The following is a 12656-nucleotide window of genomic DNA, read 5'->3' as shown; positions in this document are numbered from 1 at the left end:
GGAAACTCAACAACCTGCTCCTGAATGACTACTGGGTACATAACGAAATGAAGGCAGAAATAAAGATGTTCTTTGGAACCAATGAGAACAAAGATACAACATACCAGAATCTCTGGGACACATTTAAAGCAGTGTGTAGAGGGAAATTTATAGCACTAAATGCCCACAAGAGAAAACAGGAAAGATCTAAAATTGACACCCTAGCATCACAATTAAAAGAACTAGAGAAGCAAGAGCAAACAGATTCCAAAGCTAGCAGAAGGCAAGAAATAACTAAGATCAGAGCAGAACTGAAGGAGATAGAGACACAAAAAATCCTCCAAAAAATCAATGCATCCAGGAGCTGGTTTTTTGAAAAGATCAACAAAATTGATGGATTGCTAACAAGACTAATAAGGAAGAAAAGAAAGAAGAATCAAATAGATGCAATAAAAAATGATAAAGGGGATATCACCACCGACCCCACAGAAATACAAACTACCATCAGAGAATACTATAAACATCTCTTTGCAAATAAACTAGAAAACCTAGAAGAAATGGATAATTTCCTGGACACTTACACTCTCCCAAGACTAAACCAAGAAGAAGTTGAATCCCTGAATACACCAACAGCAGGCTCTGAAATTGAGGCAATAATAGCCTACCATCCAAAAAAAGTCCAGGACCAGACGGTTTCACAGCCAGTTCTACCAGAGGTACAAGGAGGAGTTGGTATCATTCCTTCTGAAACTATTCCAATCAATAGAAAAAGAGGGAATCCTCCCTAACTCATTTTACAAGGCCAACATCATCCTGATACCAAAGCATGACAGAGATACAACGAAAAAAGGGAATTTTGGACCAATATCCCTGATGAACATCGATGCAAAACTCCTCAATAAAATACTGGCAAACCGAATCCAACAGCACATCAGAAAGCTTATCCACCATGTTCAAGTGGGCTTCATGCCTGGGATGCAAGGCTGGTTCAACATATGCAAATGAATAAATGTAATCCAGCATATAAACAGAACCAAAGACAAAAACCACATGATTATCTCAATAGATGCAGAAAAGGCTTTTGACAAAATTCAACAGCCCTTCATGCTAAAAACTCTCAATAAATTTGGTATCGATGGAACGTATCTCAAAATAATAAGAGCTACTTATGACAAACCCACAGCCAATATCATGCTGAATGGGCAAAAACTGGAAGCATTCCCTTTGAAAACTGGCACAAGGCAGGGATGCCCTCTCTCACCACTCCTATTCAACATAGTGTTGGAAGTTCTGGCTAGGGCAATCAGGCAAGAGAAAGAAATCAATGGTATTCAGTTAGGAAAAGAAGAAGTCAAATTGTCCCTGTTTGCAGATGACATGATTGTATATTTAGAAAACCCCACTGTCTCAGCCCAAAATCTCCTTAAGCTGATAAGCAACTTCAGCAAAGTCTCAGGATACAAAATCAATGTGCAAAAATCACAAGCATTCTTGGCCGGGCGCGGTGGCTCAAGCCTGTAATCCCAGCACTTTGGGAGGCCGAGGCGGGTGGATCACGAGGTCAGGAGATCGAGACTATCCTGGCTAACATGGTGAAACCCCATCTCTACTAAAAATACAAAAAACTAGCCGGGCGTGGCTGCGGGCGCCTGTAGTCTCAGCTACTGGGAGGCTGAGGCGGGAGAATGGCGTAACCCGGGAGGCGGAGTTTGCAGTGAGCCGAGATCACGCCACTGCACTCCAGCCTGGGAGACACAGCGAGACTCCGTCTCAAAAAAAAAAAAAAAAAAATCACAAGCATTCTTATACACCAGTAACAGACAAACAGAGGGCCAAATCATGAATGAACTCCCATTCACAATAGCTTCAAAGAGAATAAAATATCTAGGAATCCAACTTACAAGGGATGTAAAGGACTTCTTCAAGGAGAACTACAAACCACTGCTCAGTGAAATAAAAGAGGACACAAACAAATGGAAGAACATACCATGCTCATGGATAGGAAGAATGAACATTGTGAAAATGGCCATACTGCCCAAGGTAATTTATAGATTCAATGCCACCCCCATTAAGCTACCAATGACTTTCTTCACAGAATTGGAAAAAACTGCTTTAAAGTTCATATGGAACCAAAAAAGATCCCACATTGGCAAGACAATCCTAAGCCAAAAGAACAAAGCTGGAAGCATCAGGCTACCTGACTTCAAACTATACTACAAGGATACAGTAACCAAAACAGCATGGTACTGGTACCAAAACAGAGATATAGACCAACGGAGCAGAACAGAGCCCTCAGAAATAATACCACAGATCCACAGCCATCTGATCTTTGACAAATCTGACAAAAACAAGAAATGGGGAAAGGATTCCCTATTTAATAAATGGTGCAGGGAAAATTGGCTAGCGATAAGTAGAAAGCTGAAACTGGATCTTTTCCTTACTCCTTATACGAAAATTAATTCAAGACTTAAATGTTAGACCTAAAACCATAAAAACCCTAGAAGAATACCTAGGTAATACCATTCAGGACATAGGCATGGGCAAGGACTTCTTGTCTTAAACACCAAAAGCAATGGCAACAAAAGCCAAAATTGACAAATGGGATCTAATTAAACTAAAGAGCTTCTGCACAGCAAAAGAAACTACCATCAGAATGAACAGACAACCTACAGAATGGGAGAAAATTTTTGCAATCTACTCATCTGACAAAGGACTAATATCCAGAACTTTTAAAGACCTCAATCAAATTTACAAAACAAAAAAACAAAAAAACAAAACAACCTTATCCAAAAGTGGGCAAAGGAAATGAACAGACACTTCTCAAAAGAAGATATTCATACAGCCAACAGACACATGAAAAAATGCTCATCATCACTGGCCATGAGAGAAATGCAAATCAAAACCACAATGAGATACCATCTCACAACAGTTAGAATGGCAATCATTAAAAAATCAAGAAACAACAGGTGCTGGAGAGGATGTGGAGAAATAGGAACACTTTTACACTGTTGGTAGGACTGTAAACTAGTTCAACCATTGTGGAAAACAGTGTGGCAATTCCTCAAGGATCTAGAACTAGAAATACCATTTGACCCAGCCATCCCATTACTGGGTATATACCCAAAGGATTATAAGTCATGATGTTCTAAAGACACATGCAGCTGGAAACCATCATTCTCTGCAAACTATTGCAAAGAACAGATAACCAAATACCGCATGTTCTCACTCATAGGTGGGAACTGAAGAATGAGGTCACTTGGACACTGGAAGGGGAACATCACACACCGGGTCCTATTGTGGGGAGGGGGGAAGGGGTAGGGATAACATTAGGAGATATACTTAATGTAAATGATGAGTTAATGGGTGCAGCACACCAATATGGCACATTATACATATGTAACAAACCTGCACGTTGTGCACATGTACTCCAGAACTTAAAGTATAATTTTTGAAAAGGATATAAAATGTATACAATTGATACACAGGAAGCAATTTCACCCCAGAGCCCAGTGATATCTCCTTAGTGAGCATTTGGTGAAAATTTTCTTCTTCATGTGACTGTGATTATGACTTGCTTGATAAAACGTTTAGGTTATAGGAGAAAATGATTGGGTTTCTATTAAGTGGCATTTTTTTGTTCGTTTGTTTCACTTGAATTTAACCAAACAGGTAAATTTGAAAAGCTAATGTGGGCTGGGCGCGGTGGCTCAAGCCTGTAATCCCAGCACTTTGGGAGGCCGAGACGGGTGGATCACGAGGTCAGCAGATCGAGACCATCCTGGCTAACCCGGTGAAACCCCGTTTCTACTAAAAAATACAAAAAACTAGCCGGGCAAGGTGGATGAAGGGTGGGTGGAGGATACATGGATGAGGGTTAGATGAATGATGATGGATTGATGGATGGATGGATGGATGGATGGATGGGTGGATGGATGGATGTGTGGGATATGATGAGATTTTCTTCAAACAATGTGATCAATCTTTTATTCTCTAATTCATAGTAACCCCTACACCTTTTTTCCTTTTTCTCCTTTTTCCCTTTTTGCCTTTTTTAGATGCCCAGGCATGACACAGTACCAGGCATTATCAGTAGTAGCTCACATTCCATTCCCTATTTGGAAGGAGGACTAACTTTTGAGGTCTTTACAGACACTCCTTCCCCTTTATTCTCTGCTTTTTTCTTTACATGCTCACTTTATCTTAAAAAATCAAATGTTTAGTCAACCAGGATGAGTTTAGATTGTACAACCCGACTCTGGCCAATGGAGGAAGGGTACAGGGGCAGAACTTGTGTCAGGAATAAAGGCTCTCATGCCCTTTTGTTCTTGTGTGCTCTCATGGCGACTGCCCAAGGAGGCACCCCTCGGTGCAGAAGTAAAATTGCTTTGCTAAGAATCCTTTGTTCAAGTGTTCAATTTCCTTAAGGTTTTGAGCATTACTCCTAACAGTTCTGGCGCCCAATTTTGGGGCTCGAATATTCTCCTTAGGGAGGGAGGCCTACAGTCACCCCACCCAAAGGGGATGCATCCTACTGTCTAGTTACCATGCCCCTAGCATGAGGGAGATCACGGCCCACCTGTTATAAGGAATAAATCTGGATTCTCAGCAAAGTGGTGAAGAGAGCCTTGCAAGACCGTGGCAATAAGAGGAGCAGGTAATTCTTGTGCACGGAATAAGGTAGGAAACTTCGAGAAGGTGACAAAGTATTTTCTAGGTGGTCGGGATAAATTGGAGGCTGAGAGTATGTTAAGGGAGGAGACCACCCCTCATATTGTCTTATGCCCAATTTCTGCCTCCAAAGAAAGAAGAAGTAAAAACTAAAAGGCAGAAATGAAATCCACAGGCAGACAGCCCAACGCCGCACCCTGGACCTGGTAGTTAAAGATCGACCCCTAACCTAATTGGTTCTGTTATCTATAGATTACAGACATTGTATAGAAATGCACTGTGAAAATCCCTATTTTGTTTTGTTCCGATCTAATGACTGGTGCACACAGCCCCCAGTCATGTACCCCCTGCTTGCTCAACCAATCAGGACCCTCTCACATGCACCCCCTTAGAGTTGTGAGCCCTTAAAAGGGACAGGAATTGCTTACTCCAGGAGCTCGGCTCTTGAGACAGAAGTCTTGCTGATACCTCTGACGGAACAAACCCCTTCCTTCTTTATTTCGGTGTCTGAGGAGTTTTGTTGGCAGCTCGTCCTGCTACGTTTCGAATGAGACTAAGTATGGTGGTTGTGTGGAGTGAGTGAGCCTTGTCTGTGGCCTCATGCTGCCATCTATCAACTAGAGGCAGGAACAGACAGAGCAGACAAAGAGGAAGGGGGAGGGTAGAAAATCCAAACAGGTGGGGTTGGAGCCTTTCCCCAAAGCCTCAGTAAGCCTCCAGGAAGGGGGAGGGTAGAAATCTCTAACAGGAGGGTTTGGGCCCCCTCCCATAATCCCTAAGACGGAGAACGTTTCAAGTAAGATGGGAAAACTAGAGAGTCTAGAGAGGATGAAATTCCTTCTGATAGCCCCTTGGGGCTTATGCTGAAGTCTTGAAAAGATAATAAGAGAACGAAGTAAAAACAAAAACAGCAGATGATAAAATATTGTTGTTTTATTTTAGTTCGAGAATCCATCCTTAAGCCTTCACTTTTCTGGCCAAAATTTAAGTCTAAAGAAGAGCAGATTTGTCATCTGGTAATCGAACATGTTAATGATAAGAGCCCTGTCTCAGGAAAAATCGATTCCGCCCTCTGCTGGCGGCAGGGACCAGTTCTCCTTTACCCTTCAGACTCCGGAGGGAGAAAGTCAGAAGCTAATGTTTCTAAAAGGGAAAGAGTTCCCATGCCTAGACAACCCACACCTACTAACCCATGGAATCCTGTAAATCATCTTCCTTCCTTCAGCGCCCCCAATCCCACCCCTGCGGTTCCTGTGTCAGGTCCCTCTGGCTGCGGTTTCAGGTTACTCCACAGCCTTTTCAGGCCATGCTCCAGGCTGTGCTGTCCCTCCAACTGCGGTTTTAGGTTACTTCCTAGGGGCTTCAGGCCACGCCCCACCAAGTTACAACTGTATTAAATCAAAAAGCAAGGAGGTAGATCACTAACGTGAAAATTTTAAAATTTGAGGCTATCTTACAGGAAAAAGAGATGATTTAATATTAACTACTAATAATGCAGTTCATCCAGCAGGCTTTTTAAGGGGGGATCCAAACTTAAAATGAGAACATGCATGTTTCAATCTAATTAATTACCATACCAAAGTTCAAGCAGACTTAGGAAAAACTCCCTTCAAGACAGGAGGGCACTGATTCATAGGTAGATCCTCCCATGTGATTTAAAAAAAACATAATAGGTATTCAGTGATTAATGGAAAGACGCTTGCAAAGTAAAACCAGGAAAGTGGCCTGATAATTGGTCTGCCCAAGGGTGTGAGCTGTTTGCACTCAGCCAAGCTTTAGGACATTTACAAAACCAAGGAAACACTCTCTGTACTGACTCTAAGTATGCCTTTGGGGTGGCGCACACATTTGGAAAAATTTGGATGGAGAGGGGTCTTATCAATAGTAGAGGCCAAGATTTAGTTCAAATAGAACTGATGCTCGTGTCCTCAACAATCTCCAACTGCCAGAAGTGACAGCTATTGTACATGTCCCAGGGGACCAAAAGGACTTGCCTTTCACAAGTCGAGGAAATAATCCTGCAGATCAAATAGCAAAACAAGTTGCCATTTCTTCCATTTAACTCCATGCCTTCCTTCTCCTACTACAACCCCCGTTTTCTCTTCCATTGAAAAAAAGAAGTTGATAAGAATAGGAGCTAAACAAAATGCAGAAAGGAAACGGATATTACCAGACCAAAGGGGAATGTTGTCAAAACCTCTCATGAGGGAAATCTGTCTGAATTATGTCAAGGGACCCATTGGGGACCCCAAGCAATGTGCGATGCAGTTCTCCGGGTTTATGGGTGTATAGGAATTTATACCCAGAACAAACAAGTTATAGATAGTTGCTTAATATGTAAAAAAACTAATAAGCAGGTTCTAAGTAAATGTCCCTTTGGAAGAAGAAATCCGGGGCTGAGACCATTTCAAAATGTTCAGATTGATTACACTGAAATGCCTCCAGTTGGTCGGTGTACTTATTAGTAGTAATAGACCACTGTACCCACTGCGTAGAGGCAATCCCCTTCTCACGTGCAACTGCCAGCAATGTAGTGAAAGCATTAAGTGAAAACATTGCACCCAGATTTGGACTAATAGAAAATATTGATTCAGATAATGGAACCCATTTCACTGTGCATGTCATTAAGAAGTGAGCCCAGGCACTAGATATACATTGGGAATACCATACCCCTTGGCATCCATCTTCCTCAGGAAGCCTAGAGTGGATGAATCAGACTCTAAAAAACCACTGAAGTTAGCTTTAGAAACTCGATTGCCATGGATTAAATGTCTTTCTGTTGCTTGTTAAGAATCCGGACTGCCCCTCGGAGAGATATTGGCCTGTCACCTTATGAAATGCTCTATGGAATTCCCTACTTACACTCCACTGCTGACATCCCTACGTTTGAAACAAAGGATCAGTTCCTCAAAAATTATATGCTTGTTCTATCCTCTACCTTCTCTTTCCTTAAGACTGAAGGTCTCCTAGCACAGGCGTCGCCCCTGGAGTTTCCAGAACATCAGCATCGGCCTGGAGACCACGTTCTCATCCAAGGTAGAAGGAAAGGAAGCTCAAACCAGCCTGGGAAGGACCCTACCTAGTGCTCCTAACTACTGAGACTGCAGTCCGGACAGCAGAAAGAGGATGAACTCATCACACCTGAGTCAAGAAGGCGCCACCACCTCCAGAGTCATGAACTGTCACTCCAGGTCCGACCCCCACCAGTTAACTCTAAAAGGAGCTTAATAATCACTTATTTATTCTCTCTTTTTTTTTTTTTTTCAACAGAAGGTCATCCTGTCATCAGTGTAACTCAGGCTAGTCATTTCTTAACCTTTCTGTTCGATGCCTGTTCAGTCATCATGGTGGAGAGGAGCAGGTTCAAAGGAAGCTATCACATGTTGATAAGTGTCTATGTCCATACCACAAAACATCAAGCAAGTATAAGTATGGAGATTAAAAAGTCCCTGTGGTGACTGGGCAGATGTTTGGTGGACTACTAAGTACAAAGGGTGGACAGCCGAGACCCCTGCTTCAAATAAGTTATGAGGACTGAAACAAAAAACTCCAATTAGTCTGTGGTCCCACCCCACCAAATTGTAAGCCATTACACTGTAACTCCTTGTGGCTGATTATAAATAATCCCCAGACCATGACCGACAGCCACGTATATTCGAACAGTATGGGTTAGGAACAGATGTTGAAGGACAGATCCATTTCTTAGAGAAATGGATGTGAGAATGAAATATGACAATACTCATTCATTTTTCTTCTACAAAATAATTTTCTCTCAATTTTTTATGTATTTATTTTTAACAAAGTAAAGCGTCTTATGGACATACATTCATCAGATTTAAAAAATGAGAGTTTCTTAACGGTGCAAAACCAGGAACAGATTGGTAAGTTCATGAAGGTAGAAAGGAGCTAATCAAAGTTCTTATGAAACCTGGGGTTGATTTAGAATAGCCAAAATTCGGCCAGGTGAGGTGGCTCACACCTGTAATCCCCGCACTTTGAGAGGCCAAGGCAAGCAGATCGCAAGGTCAGCAGATTGAGACCATCCTGACCAACATGGTGAAACCCTGTCTCTAATAAAAATACAATAATTAGCTGAGTGTGGTGGTGTGCACCTGTAGTCCTAGCTACTCGGGAGGCTGAGGCAGGAGAATCACTTGAACCCGGGAGGCAGAGGTTGTAGTGAGCCGAGATTGTGCAACGGCACTCCAGCTTGGGTGACAGAGAGAGACTCTACCTTTAAAAAAAAAATTATCCAAAATTCCCTGTAACCAATCCCCTCAAGAGGTGGAATCTATTCCCTTACTCCTTGGCCCTTTTCTGGCCTTGAGACTTGCTTTGATCAATAGAAGGTGACAGAAGTGACACTGTTCACATTCCAAGAGTAGGCCCCCTACAATGCTGCTACCTATGAACAAGTCCAAGAAAGCCTCATGGAGAACGAAAAACATGTGAAGAGGGGTCCCTGCCTTCCCTGACAACCCGGTCCACCCCACTGAAGCCCACAGAGGTGAGGAAACCCAGCTGACACCACGTGGTTCTGAGACTGCCTTATCTGCTACTTCCTGCCCAAACTGCCAGCCCACAAAATCACCAGCAAATAAATGGTTGCTGTTATAACCAGTTGGTTAGTTACATGAAAACAGCTAATCGATATACCTTCTTAACCTCAATTATCTAAAAAAGATCTCTCTCCTCACCGATTCATAGTTAAGTGGTTCTCCAAGGAATATTATTATGAATAATACACATTTCTTTTTTCTGTGCATCATGTAAAAATGGTCAGAATCAAAAGGGAGTCACTAATGTTAAAAAACAAACAACAAATACAGCTCAGAAGGCCATGAAAGGAGGGTTCTAATGGTCGTACAACTGAAAACCAAAATTACCACGAAAGACTGCAATAACCGCAACCTTGAACAAAGGCCATTGCAACTGAACACAAAACATACTCTGCAAGGACCTCTGAACAACTGCCAGTCCAAGCTCAGACTAACACTTTCCTGACCGATCTTTGTAGCCAAGGCTAATTATTTCAAAGCAATGAGATAATCCTCATTTTTTCCTTGAAACATTTTGTCTTCCTTTATTTCCCCAAATATACACATACTTTTCTCTGGCATGCGTATTCCCATTGTAGTGCTCTATTCCCAGAGAAATATTTTTCTTTTAGGGACCTCTCTCTGTTATTTAGCTTGATGGTCACTAAGCATTTACTATTTCAACAATACTAGCCCTGCATGTCATCCAGTATCCACTGGGAAAATAAGGTGCCCCATGTGCACATCCAGGAGACTTTGTGGCCACCAGATGATGAGGTTGCGTGTATTTATGTATCAATTTCTGGGACAAAGTCTCTCTCTGTGGCCCAGGCTGGAGTGCAGTGGCACGATCTTGGCTCACTGCAATCTCTCCCTGCCAGATTCAAGTGATTCTCAGGTCCCCCAAGCAGGTGGGACCGCAGCTATGTGCTACCATGCCTGGCTAATTTTCAGATTTTAGCAGAGACTGGATTTCACCATGTTGGAGAGGCTGGTGTCAAACCCTGGAGCTCAAGTGATCCACCTTCCTCAGCCTCCCAAAGTGCTGGGATTACAGGCATGAGCCACCATGCCTGGCCCATTCATGTATTGTTAATGTTGAAGTAGATAATTTAACAAACATCAATGAAGTGTAAGATATTTCACTCATAGGTGCAAAATATCATGCCAATTGCCCTCTATGAGCTGTCATAAGCCACAGCCTAGAGGTTCAAGTCCATTTCAATTTTCAACCAAACCCAACTCATAAACAAGAACACGAAAAAAACAGAAAAACCTACTACCCGCAAGCCGAAGGTGATGCTGTGACGTGGCCCTGGCCTGTCACGGCGTGTAACAGCATGGCCCAGGCCTGTATCATGTTCCCTAGATTGCTGACTACCAACTAGTTACAGCTGACTCTAATCAGCCCAGGATTTGACCATCTCTGCATTGAACCTGGAATTGCCACTTTTAAAATGGAAACACTGCTTCTCACCTCTCCTCCCTAGACTCCATTTCACAGAGGAAAGCATCACAGGGAAAGAAAGCCGCTGTTTCTTCTTCCTTCTTTGCTTTGCTTTGTCTCTTTCTTTTCTCTGTCTCTGTCTCTTCTCTCTTCTCTTTTTTGTTCTTTCTCTTTTTTTGAGATAGGGTCTCACTCTCTCGCCCAGGCGGGAGTGCAGTGGCACGATCGGCTCACTGCAACCTCCGCCTCCCAGGGTCAAGCAATTCTCCTGTTTCAGCCTCCCAAGTAGCTGGGATGACAGACATGTGCCACCGTGCCTGGCTAATTTTTGTAGTTTTACTAGAGAGGGTTTCACTGTGTTGGCCAGGCTTCTTTCCCTCCCTCCCCCAACTCTTCTTTCCTTCCTTTCTCTCTCCCTGCCTACTTTCCAACTTTTGGGTGTGTTGAATTTGTTGAGTCATGGTGAACAAGCAGAAACTCCAATGATACTGTTACCGAACAGAGAACTTTGCACAAAGTTGGCGTGATTAATAATTCTTTCACACAATCCTCATTCTCACAAAAGCCTGGAATGGATTTTCTGTTTGCTTACGGCTGGAAAGCTACTGTGGCCAGGCTCCAACTCCTCCCACTGTAGATAACACCAGTCTTCATAAGCAGCACGTAGCCGGGCCAGTAGCTCACGCCTGTAATCCCAGCACTTTGGAAGGCCGAGGTGGGCAGATCACCTGAGGTCAGGGGTTTGAGACCAGCCTGTCTCTACTAACAATATAAAAATTACCTAGAAGTCGCAGTGGGCGCCTGTAATCCCAGCTACTCGGGAGGCTGACGCAGGAGAATTGCTTGAACCCAGGAGACGGAGGCTGCAGTGAGCCGAGATCGCACCACTGCACTCTAGCCTCGGCGACACAGCAAGACTGTCTCAAAAACAACAACAAAAAGCGGGACGTGAGACTTCTACCTGCTCACTCAGAATCATTTCTGCACCAACCATGGCCACCTTTGTGGAGCTCAGTACCAAAGCCAAGATGCCCATTGTGGGCCTGGGCACTTGGAAGGTAAATATGCAAATCTTTGCACAGCCTTCTTCTCTGGAGGGGTGTTTGGGTGTTTTCTCTTTCTGCATTCAGCCAGGAAAGCCTGGAGGTCGGGCAGGGGTTTGGAGAGGTGAGATTCAGTCCTGGAGCCGGGACTCCAGTTGCTTTCTTTTCTCAGAGCTGATTCAGGCTGCAAAGCTCCAAGGCTGGCTTTCCCAGCAGTGCTGAGAGCTTCTCTAGCAAGTATCAAATTTCAAGCAGCTGTTGGACCTAAAATTGTTTTCCAGGGCAGTTTCTCTCTCTCGCTCTAGGACATAATAGGGCTCAACATTTCCCCAGAGTCTTGGCTGTGGGTTTGTTGTGGGCTGGGTGGTTGTGGAGAGGATGCAGAGCCCCAAGTCCTTGGCACCCCTTTGCAGATCAGGGTGTGGGACTTGGGCTAGCAGAATCCATATGAGCTGGGAGCTTGTTAGAAATGCAGAACTGGCCGGGTGTGGTGGGTCATGCCTGTAATCCCAGCACTTTGGGAGACCCAGACAGGAGGATTGCTTGAGCCCAGGACTTGGAGACCAGTCTGGGCAACATAGCAAGACTCCATTTGTACAGAAAATAAATAAATTAGCTGGGCATGGTGGGACACACCTGTAGTCCCAGTCACTTGGGAGGCTGAGGTGGAGATTGAGTGTTAAGCCTGAGAGGTCAAGGCTGCAGTGAGCAGTGATTGTGCCACTGCCCTCCAGTTTTGGCAACAGAGTGAGATTTAAGAAAGAAAGAGAGAAAGAGAGAGAGAGAAAACGCAGAGTCTCAGGCTCCACCCCAGGCTACCTAATGGGCATCTGCACTTTAACAAGATCCCCAGGTGGTTCCTGTACACACTGAAATCTGCAACGTGCTGGGGCTGCCGAGAGCCTGGGCTGGGAGTCCTGAGCTCCACCTGGCTGTGTTAATGTCAGCTGGCAAAACGGCGTAAGGCACATCCAGGACTCA

General features: G+C 43.8%; 1 protein-coding gene and 1 long non-coding RNA gene across 27 annotated transcripts in view; one reads left to right on the top strand and one right to left on the bottom strand.

Annotated features, from left to right (window-relative positions):
- Positions 1-12656, bottom strand: part of LOC126949713 (uncharacterized) — a 157761-nt gene that overhangs the window by 8680 nt on the left and 136425 nt on the right. The window lies entirely within an intron of this gene.
- LOC126949708 (aldo-keto reductase family 1 member B10) overlaps positions 1-12656 on the top strand; it is a 135483-nt gene that overhangs the window by 20232 nt on the left and 102595 nt on the right. For 4 of the 24 annotated variants that reach the window (XM_050782451.1, XM_050782459.1, XM_050782457.1 and 1 more), the window contains exon 1: positions 11252-11690. The exons of 7 other annotated variants lie outside the window; for them this stretch is intronic. In XM_050782451.1, the coding sequence (XP_050638408.1) occupies positions 11625-11690 (66 nt within the window). In that variant the 5' untranslated portion in view covers positions 11252-11624. Of the gene's footprint in view, positions 1-11051; positions 11691-12656 lie in introns of those variants that run through there. 13 more of the 24 variants (XM_050782462.1, XM_050782463.1, XM_050782452.1 and 10 more) reach the window with 10 other exon arrangements.

This window comes from Macaca thibetana, chromosome 3 (assembly GCF_024542745.1).
Source record: "Macaca thibetana thibetana isolate TM-01 chromosome 3, ASM2454274v1, whole genome shotgun sequence".
In the NCBI taxonomy this organism is placed as follows: domain Eukaryota; kingdom Metazoa; phylum Chordata; class Mammalia; order Primates; family Cercopithecidae; genus Macaca; species Macaca thibetana.
The sequence above is the reverse complement of the archived record's forward strand: the minus strand, read 5'-3'. Positions and strand labels throughout refer to the sequence as shown.